This window comes from Melopsittacus undulatus, chromosome Z (genome assembly GCF_012275295.1).
Source record: "Melopsittacus undulatus isolate bMelUnd1 chromosome Z, bMelUnd1.mat.Z, whole genome shotgun sequence".
NCBI lineage: Eukaryota > Metazoa > Chordata > Aves > Psittaciformes > Psittaculidae > Melopsittacus > Melopsittacus undulatus.
The window spans coordinates 42057312-42073829 of record NC_047557.1 but is presented as its reverse complement, the minus strand read 5'-3'; the positions used below and the strand labels follow the sequence as shown (position 1 = coordinate 42073829).

At 42.9% G+C, this 16518-nt stretch overlaps 1 protein-coding gene across 1 annotated transcript in view; it reads left to right on the top strand.

The window, feature by feature from the left end:
• Positions 1-16518, top strand: part of RASEF (RAS and EF-hand domain containing) — a 38486-nt gene that overhangs the window by 8304 nt on the left and 13664 nt on the right. The window contains exons 2-5 of the mRNA XM_031054345.2: positions 6959-7105; positions 7885-7975; positions 10261-10356; positions 15731-15808. Coding sequence (XP_030910205.2) covers positions 6959-7105; positions 7885-7975; positions 10261-10356; positions 15731-15808 — 412 coding nt within the window. The remainder of the gene's footprint in view (positions 1-6958; positions 7106-7884; positions 7976-10260; positions 10357-15730; positions 15809-16518) is intronic.

Sequence of the window (16518 nt, the reverse complement as noted above, 5' to 3'; positions counted from 1 at the left end):
TCCACCTATCAAATTGATGTCTCTCCAATTTTGAGACAAGGATGTCATATGGGACAAACACTTTGCACAAGTGCAGGTAGATGAGGCCAACAGCTCTACCCCTATCCATCAGTCCGTAGCCCCATCATAAAAGGCCACCAAATTGGTCAGGCAGGATTTCCCCTTAGTGAATCCATGCTGGCTGTCACCAAGTACCTGGTTGATTTTCATGTGCCTTAGCATGCCTTCCAGGAAAATCAGCTCCAAGATTTTGCCAGGCACAGAGGTGAGACTGACTGGTCTGTAATTCCCTGGGTCTTCCATTTTCCCCTTCTTGAAAATGGGGGTTATATTTCCCTTTTCCCAGTTGTTGGGAACTTCACCTGACTGTCATGATTTTTCAAATATGATGGACAGTGGCTTAGGAACTTCATTTACCAGCTCTTTCAGGACCCGCAGATGGATTTCATCAGGTTTCATGCACTTGTGCACATTCAGGTTCTTAAGATGGATTTGAACCAGATTCTGTCTTACAGTGGGCTCAGGTCTTCATTCTCACAGTCCCTGCGTCTGCCTTCCAAGACATGGGTGGTGTGGTCAGAGCCTTTGCCAGTGAAGACTGAGGCACAGAAGTCATACAGAACCTCAGCCTTCTGCAAATCCAGGGTAGCCAGTTCTCCTGATAGCTTCTGGAATGGGTCTGCATTGTCCCTAGTCTGTCTTTTATTCACTACCTACCTATAGAATCCTTTCCTGTTATCCTTCACATCCCTTGCCAAATTTGATTCTGACTGTGCCTTAGCTTTCCTAACCTGGTCCCTAGCTTCCCAGACAATATCCCTGTATTCTTCCCAGGCTTCCTGTCTGTCGTGGTTTAAACCAAGTCCTCACAGTACTCTCACTCACTCCCCCCCTTGCTCCCCCAACTCCCGGAGAGTTAGGAAGGAGAATCCAAAGAATGTAGTCCCCACGGTTTGAGATAAGAACGGTTTAATTGCTAAGCACAACACAAATCACTACTGCCATTACTACTACAAATAATAATGATAAAGCCAATAACAAGCGAAAAGAATACAACACCCCACCAGCCACCGACCCATAACTCACTCCACCCTGCCCGGCCGAGCACCGCGTGCTCCCTCCTCCATTTCCCTCCAGAGCTCCACCCCTCCAGCTCTCTCTCCCAGTTGCATCCTGGGCATGACGTGCTATGGTATGGAATACCTCATTGGCTAGCCTGGGTCAGGTGTCCTGTCTCTCCTTCCTCCCGGCCTCCCCTCCTCCCTGGCAGAGCACGTGCTCAGAAAAGGCCTTGAACAAAAACACCCTCAAAACATGCTCGCTATCAAGCAACTGTTCCCACCCAGAAGTTAAAACACAGCACTGCACCAGCTACAAGAAGGAGAAAAAATGACTGCTATGGCTCAACCCATGACACTGTCCTAGCTTTCACGTTTTATAAGCCTCTTTTTTCCTTTGAATTTTCCTCAGCAGCTCCTTCTCCATCCAGGGAGGTCTCCTGGCCCTCCTGATGCACTTCCTTCTAGTTGGGACGCAACACTCCTGACCTTGCTGTAGGTGATCCTTGAATATTAACCAAGAGTCTTGGGCCCCCTTGCTCTCTAGGGCTATATCCCATGTAGCCTTATTAAGCAGGTTCTTGAAGTGCCCATAGTCTTCTCTCTTGAAGTCCAGGGCAGTGAGCTTGCTGCACGCTCTTCTCACCGTCCTGAGGAGCTCGAATTTGACTATCTTGTGATTGCTGCATGCAAGGCTGCCCTGGAGCATCATATTTCCAATGAGCCCTTCCCTGATGGTGAGCACGAGGTCAAGCAGGGCACCTCTCCTTGTCGGCTCCTCTATTACTTGCAGAAGGAAGTTGTCTTCCACACAATCGAGGAATCTCCTGGATTGCTTCTTCTGGGCTGTACTGTCTCTCCAACAGATATCAGGGTTGTTGAAGTCCCCCATGAGAACAAGGGCCTGTGAGCGTGAGGCTGTTCCTATCTGTGTAAAGACTGCTTAATCCACAGAGTCCTCTTGATCAGGTGGTCTGTAACAGATCCCCACAGTAATGTCTCCCATCACTGTTTTGTCCCTTTAACCCTGACCCACAAACTCTCTGTTGACTGATCACCTATTCCCAGACAGAGTTCCATACTATCCGGCCTATCCCTAACATAAAGGGCAACTCCCTCTCCCCGCCTGCCGGGACTGTCTTTTCTAAAGAGCCTGTAACCTTCCATTCCAACACTCCAGTCATAGGAGCCATCCCACCATGTTTCTGTGATGCCGCTGTAGATGTGCACACAACTGTAATTCCTCTTGTTTGCTCCCCATGCTACAGGCCTTCACATAGAGGCATCTGAGCTGAGCTCCAAATGAAGCTGGCTCATTGGCTGGAGTGGCTGGAATATCATTACATTGCTCCAAGCATTTATTATAGGTGCTGGCAACTGACTGGATGTGTTGGGATGGAATGATGCCCCCCTCCCCAACACATCTAGTTTAAAGCATCCTTGACCAGCCTGGCAAGCCTCCTACCAAAACCACTCTTCCCTTTCTTTACTAGAGTAGCTCCACCAGCCCCCAGCAGACCTGGCCTACAAACTTGGGTCCCTTGTTCAAGGTACCCAAACCCCTGACTATGGCACCACCATTCCAACCATTTATTAACATGGCCAATCCACCTAGCCTTTGTAAGGTCCTCCCCTGCATCCTGGAGAATTGACAAAAAGACAATCTGAGCTCCAGAGTCCCTAACCACTTCTCCCAGGGCTTCTTGATGTTCTTCATTCTATTCTCCAGGCTACTGCTATCTGTATCTCTAGCACCCACATGGATCACTAAAAGTGAGTAACAGTCAGTGAGACTTACTAGAGCAGGCAACCTCTCTGCAGCACCCCTGATCCATGGCTCAGGTACGCAACATACCTCCTGTCGTGGTTTAAATCAAGTCTCCCTACTCCCGGAGAGTTAGGAAGAAGAATCCAAAGAATGTAGCCCCCACGGATTGAGATAAAAACGGTTTAAACTAAATCTGCACAGTTCCCCCTCTGTTCCCCTTCCCCCCCCCCCCACCTTCCCACTCCCGGAGGGATGGGAAGGAGAGCCGGAGGGATACAACTCCCACGGATCGAGGTAAAATCAGTCCAGCAGTCAAGGTATAACAGAAGTAACTACCGGTACCAATAACAAATCAATGTTAGAGGAGACAAACAGAGAGAGAGAATGCGATACCACCCGCCGCCACGAGGCCAGCAGCCGGAAGCTCCAGAGAGAGCTTCCCGTTGCCTCCCCGAGCTCAGCCCGGCGTGTTAACTCCTTCCCTCCCGGCCAGCTTCCAGTCCCCTCCCCAAGCAGGACGTGCTGTGGTATGGAATACCTCCCCGACTAGCCCAGACCAGGCGCCCTATCTCTCCCTCCTCACTGGCAGAGCATGAGCTACTGCTGAACCCATGACACCTCCCTTGAGACTGAGTCAGTCAACAGGGGTGCGTCTGTCCCTTTCAAAATAGAGTCCCCTACCACTACGACCCACCGCTTTTTCCTGGCAGCACCAGTTAGAGATCTTCTGTACCAGTGCACTAGCCGGCTGTTTCTGGTGCAAGTGTGTTTCATCATTAGCCCCCTGCAGGACAGCAAAGTAGTTCTGGGTTGGGACAACAGGTTTAGGAGGAAGCCCCTTGCTTTTAACTGTCCTCTTCCTCCTTTTGTTTTTCTTTTTTTTTTTTGTTAATATTTCCCAGCTTCCCGGGTTAACGGCCGTCTTTCCTCCATGAGCTAGAGGGGGAAGCTTGAGGCCCCTGCACAGTTTCGGCCTGGAACAAGCAGTCCTGCTTCCTCTCAGCTTTCCTGACATCTTGCAGCTTACTGACAGCATCCCGCATTTCAGCCCCTGCTGCAGGAGGACCTCCACCAGGGAGCACCGAGTGCAGCCCTGCCCATTGTGCACCCTCCCCTCACCAGACCAGTGCAGGCACTCTCTACACTCAGAGGTCTGTGCTGCAGCCTCCCCTCTCATCGGCTCTGTAAAAAGTGTATTTGCATACACTTTGAAAAGAAGTTGCAAGAGGGAGTGTCCATGGCATTCTTGTAAAGAAAATGAACGTTGCTGCAAATTTCCACTACAGATACACAAGATATTCCACTACAAACGTCTTCTGCTTTTGGTATAAAATACAGTAAGGAAAAGCCAGACCAATTGTTTGATTCTCTGTTTCCATCAGCATAAGACACTGTACCTTCAGTTTTTGCTACTCCATAAATACTCTGTATGTTAGGGGGCCTCTGGTATTACCATTATGCATGTGCTATTTTTGAACATAGGATTTGTAGTACAGTTTGAGGTACAGTGTAGTTTTATGCATATAGCTTTATTTGATTTAAAGGCACCAGCTGATTAATCCTGCACAAGATGGGGTGAGAAATAGGGAGTATCAAAATGACCCTGTAATCTTCTGAAAAAAAGTAGTGTAGGTCCCTAAGGATGCAACCCTATTTCAGTGACCTGTGGTTTGGAAGAGAATCAAGAAAACGTTTGGTCTAGTAATAAATACTTTCTGTTATCATCAATAAACAAGTAAGTTTCCTACTGTTTGCTTGTTTTCTAGGAAACAAGGTTATTAGCAAGGTTAGGAAACAAGGATCCCGTGGGTGAAATTTAAAGGAAATTTAAAAGAAACAAGAAAATTTCATGACACAGATTTAATGTTTGTATTTTGTATTTCTAAAAATCATATGTGCTGACCTAGATTGGGCTGAATTTATCTGCTTCAAAGGATGCATAAACTGTCCATCTTGCTGTGGCTAGTGCTGTTTCTATTTTACATGGGACTCATTTAGAGAATGGTGTGTGTTTTTGCAGTGTTTGTAGAAGCGATGTTCCTCAGCAGCTAATTCTGGATATGCATATGTCTGCTTCCATCTAAAATATGAAACTATTCTGGAATAGTTTATTGGCTGTTTTGGTGAGCAGTTTACAGGTCTGAAGGACAGCTGCTGCAGTGCTAGGAATTTATGAAATACAGTATTTGTTGCTAGCTCTCATTCCAAATATAAAAATAAATGGAATTTCAAATGAAGACACTACAGAAAGTATATGTTTTGTAATGTTTGAAGTACAGCCAGGTTCCAACTTCAAGCCTGCCCAACCTAATGGGAAGGCGGTAGGAATTCTGTAAATGTTGATACCTTGACACACTGAACACAGCTGCATCTACTTGGAAATCCATTTCTAAATGCTACAGATCTGCTGCACACTTGAAATTTAATTGAGATCTGGTGAACCCAAGCTTCTGACTTGCTTTGTGATATGCATTATCATCAGAACAGTTCCAAACCACTCTTTTGCAGTAAATCTTTTAATGCAGAAATCATAGAATCATAGAATAGTTAGGGTTGTCTGTATGTTGTAATAGCATTGAGTGAAAGTAGGGCAAATTTTTTTTCCTAGTTTTAATATTTCTGATGGTGCTGATGTCAGTTGTTTTAGAGCAAAGGTGTTGCTAAAGAAAATATCCTTATATCCTTAACTGTGTTTCTAAATAAGAATTATTAACTGAGTAAATCTAAATTTGGAGAGTTCTTTATTGATATATTATTTATACATAGTTTGTATAAATAATATATAGATAAATAATATATATATAGATAATATATAGATAAATCTGGGCATTGCTTTGACTGTTTTTGAACTTTGACATAACTCTGTTTAAAATATATTTTGAAAAAGAAATTGTGTTCATACATTAGAAGTTCTTTGGAGCACTACACTGAGTTTAACTTCTGGAAATACTGAATCCAGCTAAATCATTAAGCTATATAAAGGAAACCCTTTGTAAGACGGAAACGTGTGCACACAGAAATGCCCCTGGCATCAGTGAATCTGTATTTCTTTGTGCTGATATTACGTTTCTGTATACTGAAATGAACATCAGCATTTCAGCCGGAAACAGATTTTACGGTGGGTGTCCTGAAATACTTCAGTTATTTAGAATGAAAGTCTGAGCTATAGTAACAATTATGGACTTTTATAATACAAAAAGTTAAACCTTCAGTAGGGAAATCACATCAATCATAGAAGAAGCAAACTGCTGCACTGTTGATACTCTATGGAATTGCTTTATGTGGGGGAAAAATGTACGCGAATATGCACTGTTGATAAAATATGCATGATGAAGGTATTAAATGGCACTGGCTCCATAAAATTATGCTTCCTTCCTCCATGTTTCTGGACCTGATCTTCCCTTTTCATTTTAAGTTCTTGAATACCTATTCATGTTTCAGTGTATCTGCATGGCAATTGGCTTCAGTTTTCCTTGGAAGTGCAAAATGCTGTTACAGCATTTTGTCTGCTATATTGCCATATGAGGAGTGCAGTTGGCTGGACCAGAGCAGTTTGTTTTAAACCAAAGAGCTGTGTACTCATTTTCCCTGCGGCTGCTGCACCCCTGCCATGCACTGATAAAAGAAATGTAAATATTAGAAGTCAAACAGCTGAGGGAACATCAAACTTTTTTTTCCTTGAAGGAGATATGATCACCTCCCTCTCCCCTTTTTAAAACATCCATTTTAGCATAGGCTGTTGGTGTTTGTATCCATTTTAATTTCTTGAGCAGATTCATAGAGCCATAAAATTCTTCATGGATTATGATTAACATTAGATCCAGCAACAAATCTGATATACAACATTGCTTATTCCAGTGGCACACTCTTCAATATACTGTGAATACAAGTACAAAAAAAATATTTAAAAGGTTTTCTTCTACAATAGCTATATTAAAGTAGAGAAGCAGGAAGGGGAAACATAATTTAGAAGAATTCAGACATGTTGATGAATGTTCAAAGTCCATATCTAACTTCCTAAATTTTTGAAATAATCAAAAAGGGGAATATCTTAAATTTTAATACAGTTTTCAAACCTGTCATAGAACATTGTTCCCAGTAAGTGAGTTAAAATGATATCTCTCTTTTTCAGACAAGAGCAGGTCAGTGTCCTGTATCAGAACATACACATAGTAGAACCAAGATTAATACAGCCATACGAACATGTCATTAAGAACTTCATCCGAGAGATCAAACTTCAAAGCACAGAGATGGAAACTTTGGCCATCGCAGTAAAAAGGTATATCAAGTTGTGTTTCTAGGTCAGTTATGCAGTTACTTTTTTCTCTGTTACACTTTTTTTTGTTAAATTACTGGGAATTAATGCCAAAATGTGTCATACGGAGTATTTCCATAAACTGAGTTCAAAGGTTAGCTTATGTGCACACACATGTGGATAATAAGCACATATAGCAGCTTGCAAATGTTCATACTTTAGATAAGTTGTCGACCAAAATTTTACTGGCTCTATTTTTATGTTTAATAGCTTAAAACATGTTGACTCCTCTTTCTTGGCTGTAATTTTGAGTTTTAGCATACCGTACCCATTATACTTTCATTTTAAAAAACATGTTTTTGCTTCTTCAGTTTCAAAGGGAGTATTTACCTGTTGTAGATACTCATCATTTGCAATCTCACATTATTAATGTCAAAACTGAACAGGACAATCTTGTATGTATGGGTGATGCAAACTACTGTAGTTATCCTTTTGAAGTCTCTTCAGTGAATAACTGGAGGGTCCTTTCATCTCTGTAACTTGATTTTCAAAATGCAGATGTGATGTATTTCATACTAATCATCAATTGTCAGCTGTTATTTAGAATCTAATTTGCCTGTATCTTCAAATTAGTTTGTGATTTTTTGTTCCCAACCATACCAGTTTCATGGTCTAGGCAATCTTAATCTCTTTCCATGTCTATCTGTAATTTGTTTCAGCTGAGTTAGGCAGATGTGTTTCACACAGTGTTTCTGTCAAGCCAGAGGGCAATTGCTAAAAGAGTGTTTACTTTTAAATTGTAGAGCTCAGGATAAAGCGGCAGTTCAGCTCAGTGAGCTGGAGGAAGAGATGGAACAACGGATACAGGCTGCAGAGCATAAAGCCAAAAAGGAAGTGAGTATTTTATACTTACGGAATTTCTTAATAATTTCATAAATTCCCAGTGGTATTAAGTAGGATTGATTTTTGATGTGTGTTTTGATCCTGATGGGCTGACTCAAAGCTGCTGAAGGCTGGGCCTGGACGAAAAGAAGCTATCCAAGAGATCGAACATGTTTTCTCTTAATGGTTTCCCAAAGAGGAATAGGAGCTCAGATGTAATAAACCAAGAAAAAAAGTCTTTTTCTTTTGTGAGAATATGGTGACCTAGAGATACTTATTTCTGAAACCATTACTGGACACAAATTGGAGATACTATGCATAAGAGTAGCAGTTTGTAAAATTGTGGGTGTAAGAAATGCATAAATTAAAACATATACTAAGGGCATAATTATTGTTTTGTAGGACACACAATAAATATACTTAATGTCTATATAGTTGGTCTGGGTTCTTTCACCAAAGCATTTGCAGACTAGGAAGCAAAAGTCTGCCAACTTGCTGATTTTAAATAGTTCACAGTATTTGATCTGTGAAGGCAAATGGTATTCTGAAAAATTTGAAGAAAATGGCATATTTTTCTAGATGGGAGGAAACCTACTAAACCATAAAAGTAACTTTTTTCTTAGAAATGAAATATACTGTTAAATTTATCACCCCAGAAAAAAAGCATATAATAATATATTTAACTAATGATAATGCACTCTCAGTAGATATAAACTTTCCATTTCCAGAGACTGAGCATTTATGTTCAGAAAATACACTTGCTCTGGAAAATTTTTGTTCTGCAGAAGTGGTAAATCACTGAGAAAATCCCTGAAGACTCTTTCACTGCTGTAAAAAGATGACTGGGACGTGTGAGTATTCACTCACTCTGAGAACATCCACAGTTATGTATTATCATCATGTAAAAAACCCATCTGCTATGTGTTATCCACATCTAGCCTGTGTTTTTCATGCTGAAAAGTACTCAAATTATCATTGAGCTGCATGGATTGCTATTTTACTGTTCACACCTAGCTATAGATATGAAAGATGGGCTGTAACTTGTTTCTTACAGCTCTCTTTTAATTTTCACTTCTTATTGTTCCCTTTAGCTCCTAGCTCCACATACTCCACCTACTAAAACACCCTGAGAGTAAATGTAAATTATTTACTTTGTGGGATTGTACTAAGCCATTAATCTTAATGCCTGTACTCAAAGGAATTATGTGTCAGAATGAACTCACTCATGTCACGCCACAGTGACACTTGCCTTTGCATGGCAGTATTGGCAGATTGAGCGTATCCTGTATTTTGTTTCTTCAAGGGAATGATAGTTACCAAACACTACTTAGGAGTCCTGTATAGGTACCAACAGTAAGAGAATCCAATTTAATCGGATTACTTTGATTATTGTTTTAGCACACTATTACAATTTAACACATAGATGCCAGCATCACCTACAGGAAATTACTGAATTTTGAATTAAGTCCATGACTACCTTTTCCATATAAAAACTGAGCCTGTCTCATTGCCTGTGTTATCGCTGCTGCATTCTGGTTTCTTGTGTTGCGAAACTGTGCATTGAAGTCCCTGGTGAATCACTGCAGTGGGTTAAACACATAGTCATCTATAGCATGCAAAACTTACCATTTTTCTCATTCTGCTTGATGTAACTTCCTTTCAAAATCTCTGTGTTGATTAAAATGAAACTCAGAATATTGTTCTTGGTTTGATATTCAGACCAAGTACTATATAAAACTGAAGATACTGTCATCAGCAGACCTTTTACTGAAGATAAGCTTGTAACTTTCCAGCACTTCTAAGTGAAAAAATGTGAAAGAAATCCAGAAATAAGTAACTGATGGTGGCACAATAATGCTGGTATTAGCACAACACATGCAGAGCCTCAGAAGACTGGTTTGAAAAACAGATGTGTATGTTTACATCTCTATATGCAATGCACACCTAAATTCATGTACAATAAAATATGAACATTTCTCTTTATCTTTTTTTTCTTAAGAAATTGAGAATGCTAAGCACAGGAGACTATGACATAAGCAACAAACATTGACTTGGCCCATAACTTTGCTTCCATCTTACCATTCTATTTTTATGAATATTTTAGAAGTGGACTGGAATTACAGAATCAGAATCTGTGAATCTTAAGGAAGGGGCAGGTTTACTGAATGGAAAGACAAGGCTACACACATTAAGGGGAAAGTGTGGTTTCCAAACTGATGAATGCATTATTTTATTTTTATTTTTTTAATAACATTTGAAACATTTCTCAACTTTTAATAAGATTAAAAATATTGCAGGAGAAGCGAAAAGCTGAAGAAGCACTAAATGAGCTGAGGCGCCAGTATGATACTGAAGTTGGGGATCTTCAGGTGACAATAAAAAAACTTAAAATGGTAAGTTGAAGTTATGGCAAGAGTTTTTAAAGTGTGTTATGAGATTCAGACCTTACAAAGTGCCTTCTGCAAGATGGATAATCATAATTGTAGCTTTTTAAATTGTAGCTTTTTAATTTGATGGTTATTAGTAAACGGAAGCTGTAAATAATCTTCTAGGTTGTGTTGTCATTCTGTGCTGTTGCATTCATCCTGCATAATTTATGGAAATATTTAGGAAAGGAACCAACCCCTGGACAAATTCTGTGGCTGAATATTTCTCTAGGTCGATCATATTGTTAACACTGCAGTTACCTAGTCTTGTATTTGTAACATATTCATAATATATTATAAATATTATTGTTTAAATTTGTAATGTATTAGAAACAGCCTAATATGTTGCCAACAAATATTTGTAATTTATAGATTTAGATGAAACTGGCAACTCAAATATAGTAATTTACAGTAGTATAGTGCCATAGAGCAGTTAGTTATTTCTCTCAAACATGACTGTAGAAGTGGGTTTAAGTTCTTAATTTTAAATGGAAATTACTAGTGTAACTAGCTAGTACTAGCCTGAACCTAACTCCAGCCTATCTTTTAATTTCATACCTAATCTTAAGGTAAACTGAAATCTTAGATTCAAACTGGCCATCAGCGGCCATTGTTAGTCACTTGCTGAGGGGGGTGGCTTGAGAAAGGACGCCTGTGGCACCGGAGCGGAGCTGGGGGAGATCAGCGTCCAGCAACCTCACCACAGAGTAACAAGAGCCACTGAGGAGGGAGCCTGAAGTCCTTGACAGGACTTGCAAAGAGCTCAGCTACCGCGAGGAGGAGACTCCCTGGGGGCGGAGACAGGAGGAGTGGCACCAACTGTGAGTGGTTAAAAACCTGCCCAGGGAGCACAGCGACCAGGAGTGCGGCGACCAGAGCAGGCAAACAGAGCGGGTTGAGGCAGTTTGCGCGGCAGTTCACGTGGGCAGGTGAGCGGGATGGTGAGCACTCGCCATATGACCAGGGTCTGGTCTAGGAGCTCTGCCTTGGCTGCCCCGGTGGTGGCCAGCGTAGGCACCCAGACAGAGCCGGTAAGTGGGGAGGTCGTGGTGCAGAGCTTGGAGTGTAGAGAGTGCCTGCACTGGTCTTATGAGGGAAAGGTGCAGAATGGGCAGGGCTGCGCTCGATGCTCCCTGATGGAGGTCTTCCTCCAGCAGGTGGCTGAGCTACGGGATGCTGCCAGTAAGCTGCAAGATGTCAGGAAAGCTGAGAGGAAGCAGGACTGCTTGCTCCAGGCCCAAACAGCACAGGGGCCTCAAGATTCCCCTCTAGCCCATGGAGGAAAGAAGGAGGCTGTTGATCAGGGAAGCTGGGAATTAGTAACAAAAAAAAACAACCAAAGGAGGAAGAGAGCAATTAAAAGCAAGGGGCTTCCTCCTAAATCTGCTGTACCCACCCAGAACCGCTTTGCTGTCCTGCAGGGGGCTGATGAGGAAATGCACTTGCATCGCAGTCAGTTGGTGCACTGGTACAGAAGATCTCTACTGGTGCCGCCAGGAAAAAGCGGCGGGTTGTAGTAGTAGGGGACTCTGCCTTGAAAGGGACAGAAGCACTCATCTGTCGGCCTGACCCAGTTGCAAGGGAGGTGTGTTGCCTACCTGGGGCACGGATCAGGGATGTTGCGGAGAGGCTGCCTGCTCTAGTAAGTCCCACGGACTATTACCCGCTTCTAGTGATACATGTGGGTGCTAAGGATATAGATAGTAGTAGCCTGAGGTGTATAAAGAAGGACTACAGAGCTCTGGGAGAGGTGGTCAGGGGTTCTGGAGCTCAGATAGTCTTTTCGACAATTCTCCAAGACACAGTGGAGGACCTTCCAAAGGCAAGGAGGATTGGACAGGTTAATATATGGTTAAAAGGGTGGTGTTATAGTCAAGGGTTTGGGTGTCTTGGACATGGGGCCCACATTTGTAGGCCAGGCCTACTGGGGGCTGGTGGGACTGCTCTGATAAAGAAAGGGAAGAGTGGCTTTGCTGGGAGGCTTGCCAGACTTGTCAAGGATGCTTTAAACTAGTTGTGTTGGGGGAGGGGAGCATCACTCCATCCCAACACACCCAGTCAGTTGCCAGCACCTATAATAAATACTCTGAGCAATGTAGTAATATTCTAGCTGCTCCAGCCACTGAGCTGGCCTCATTTGGAGCTTGGATTAGATGCCTCTATACAAATGCCCGTAGCATGGGGAATAAACAAGAGGAATTAAGGATGTGGGCACATCTACGGGGCTATGATATAATAGGCGTCACCGAAACATGGTGGAATGGCTCCTTTGACTGGAGTATTGGAATGGAGGGTTATAGGCTTTTTAGAAAAGACAGGCCCAGTAGGAGGGGAGGGGAAGTTGCCCTTTATGTTAGGGATAGGCTGGAGAGTATGGAACTCTGTCTGGGGACAGGTGATCAGTTAACAGAAAGTTTGTGGGTCAGGGTTAAGGGGAAATCGGAGATGGGACACATTACTGTGGGGATATGTTACAGACCGCCTGATCAAGAGGAACCTGTGGATGAAGAACTCTACAGACAAATAGGAAAAGCCTCACACTCGCAGGCCCTTGTTCTCATGGGGGACTTCAACCACCCTGACATCTTTTGGGGCAACGGTACGGCCCGGCACAAGCAATCCAGAAGGTTTCTCGATTGTGTGGAAGACAACTTCCTTCTGCAAGCAATAAAGGAGCCGATGAGGAGAGGTGCCCTGCTTGACCTCGTGCTCACCAACAGGGAAGGGCTCGTTGGAAATGTGACTCTTCAGGGAAGTCTTGGATGCAGTGATTATGAGATGGTCGAATTTGAGGTCCTCAAGACAGTAAGAAGGGCGTGCAGTAAGCTCACTGCCCTGGACTTCAAGAGAGCAGACTATGGGCTCCTCAGGAACCTGCTTAGCAAGGTTCCATGGGATTAGCCCTAGGGGGCAGGGGGGCCCAAGACTCCTGGTTAATAGTCAAGGATCACCTGCTACAAGCTCAGGAGTGTTGCATCCCGACCAGAAGGAAGTGCAGCAGGAGGGCCAGGAGACCTCCTTGGGTGGATAAAGAGCTGCTGAGAAAATTTCACAAGAAAAAAGAGGCTTATAAAAGGTGGAAACAAGGACAGGTGGCCTGGGATGAATACAGGGATGTTGTCAGGGTAGTTAGGGACCAGGTTAGGAAAGCTAAGGCCCAATTGGAGCTAAACTTGGCAAGGGATGTTAAAGATAATAGGAAGGGATTTTATAGGTATGTAGCAGCTAAAAAACAGACTAAGGACAATGTAGGCCCCCTCCGGAAGCTTTCAGGAGAACTGGCTACACAGGACTTGGAGAAGGCTGAGGTTCTGAATGGCTTCTTTGCCTCGGTCTTCACTGGCAAAGGCTCTGACTGCAGCACCTGAGTCTTGGAAGGCGGATGCAGGGACTGTGAAAACCTAGACCTTGGGCCCACTGTCTGAGAGGATCTGGTTTGAGACCATCTTAAGAACCTTAATGTACACAGGTCCATGGGACCTGATGAAATCCATCCGCGGGTCCTGAAGGAGCTGGCAAATGAAGTTTCAAAGCCACTGGCCATCATATTTGAAAAATCATGACAGTCAGGTGAAGTTCCCAACAACTGGAAAAAGGGAAATATAACCCCCATTTTCAAGAAGGGGAAAATGGATGACCTGGGGAATTACAGACCAGTCAGTCTCACCTCTGTGCCTGGCAAAATCTGGGAGCAGATTCTCCCGGAAGGCATGCTAAGGCACATGAAAAATAACAAGGTTCTTGGTGACAGCCAGTATGAATCCACCAAGGGGAAATCCTGCCTGACCAATATGGTGGCCTTCTATGATGGGGCTACAGAAGTGATGGACAGGGGTGGAGCAGTTGATGTCATCTACCTGGACTTGTGCAAAGCGTTCAACACTGTCCCACATGACATCCTTGTCTCTAAATTAGAGAGACATCAATTTGATAGGTGGACCACTCGGTGGATAAAGAACTGACTGGATGGCCGCACTCAAAGAGTTGTGGTCAATGGTTCAGTGTCCAGCTGGAGATCAGTAACGAGTGGTGTCCCTCAGGGATTGGTGTTGGGACCGGTCTTGTTTAATATTTTTGTCGCTGACATGGACAATGGAATTGAGTGTGCCCTCAGCAAGTTTGCTGATGACACCAAGCTGTGTGGTTCAGTTGATACGCTAGAGGGAAGGAATGCCATTCAGAGGGACCTTGACACACTTGTGAGGTGGGCTGATGTCAACCTCATGAAGTTTAACCATGCCAAGTGCAAGGTCCTACACCTGGGTGGGAGCAATCCCAGGCACAGCTACAGGTTGGGCAAAAAGGAAATTCATGGTAGTCCTGCAGAGAAGGACTTGGGGGTGTTAGTCAATGAGAAAATGAACATGAGCCAGCAGTGTGCACTCACAGCCCCGAAAGCCAACCGTATCCTGGGCTGCATCAAAAGGAGTGTGACCAGCAGGTCGAAGGAGGTGATCCTGCCCCTCTGCTCTCGTGAGACCTCACTTGGAGTATTGTGTGCAGTTCTGGTGTCCTCAACATAAAAAGGACATGGTACTGTTAGAACAAGTCCAGAGGAGGGCCACGAGGATGATCAGGGGACTAGAGCATCTCCCATACGAAGGCAGGCAGAGAAAGTTGGGTCTGTTCGGCCTGGAGAAGAGAAGGCTGCGTGGAGACCTCTTAGCAGCCTTCCAGTATCTGAAGGGGGCCTACAGGGATGCTGGGGAGAGGCTATTCATTAGGAACTGTAGTGACAGGACAAGGGGTAACGGTTTGATCCTTAAACAGCAGAGGTTTAGACTTGATATAAGGAAGAAATTCTTTACTGTGAGGGTGGTGAGGTACTGGAATGGGTTGCCCAGGGAGGTTGTGAATGCTCCATCCCTGGCAGTGTTCAAAGACAAGTTGGATGAAGCCTTGGGTGACATGGTTTAGTGTGAAGTGTCCCTGCCCATGGCAGGGGGGTTGGAACTAGATGATCTTGAGGTCCTTTCCAATCCTAACTATTCTATGACTCTATGATGATATATTGGTTAGGGTTAATTTGTAATTTGGGTTTAATTTTGACATTTTTTTTGCTGTAAGTTTTACCAGTATTGTCCAATGAGGATATATTTTTGTTTCTTCATACAAATTGAATGTAAAAGAGCATTGATAGAAATGGAAAATTCTCAGAAGGAACGTGAATGCCTACTCATACTGCCTACTTATGTAGCTGAGAAAATCCTGTGTTTTAAAAACTTTTTAATAGCTTTAAAAAGCTTTAGGAGTTAATATGATTTATATTACTTTTAATGTACTTTGAATCAGAACAATCAATAGCTTACATTAATTGTACTTTTTTTTGTTATCCTTCTAGCTGGAGGAGCAATCCAGGAATGTAAATCACAGGCAAGATGTGGTTGAACTGAAAAAAAGAATACATGATATGCTGCTGGTAAGAGATGATTATCGTTAATATAGTAATTTAATCTCCATTTTAGCCTCTGCAATAGAGTGTTTTTGTTTGGTTTTTTTTTTTTTTTTACAATTAGTACTGGTAACCTACAAAATAAAATTCTAAAGTTGTTGGTAAGTGTATGAGGATCTTTAACTTGGAAAAAAGCTTGTACTGCATGAATGCATACACATTCTAGGTATGACATTTAGAAATGGCTTGAGATAGTATAGTCCCATTTTTGTGTAACTGAAATGGAAAAATAAAAATTCAGCGATTCTTGCATGATAACTTACTGACTTGATTTAGAGTTCTTCCATTTTCTTTCCCCTTTATGCTCAGATTTTCTATTGTATCATAGAATCATAGAATAGTTAGGGTTGGAAAGGACCTTAAGATCATCAAATTCCAACCCCCTTGCCAAGGTGTCGTGATTTAAACCCAGCCACGCAGCTCATTCACTCACTCCCCCCCCTCATTCACTCACTCCCAGAGAGTTGGGGAGGAGAATCAAAAGAATGTAGCTCTCATAGGTTGACATAAGAACAGTTTAATAACTAAGGTATAACACAAATCACTACTGCTACTACCAATAATAATAATAATGAGAAAAGAAATAACAAGTGGAGAGAATACGACACGTCACTACCTGCCGACTGGTAACTCATCCCACCAAGCCCGACTGAGCACTGACCGATACCTCCTCCAAC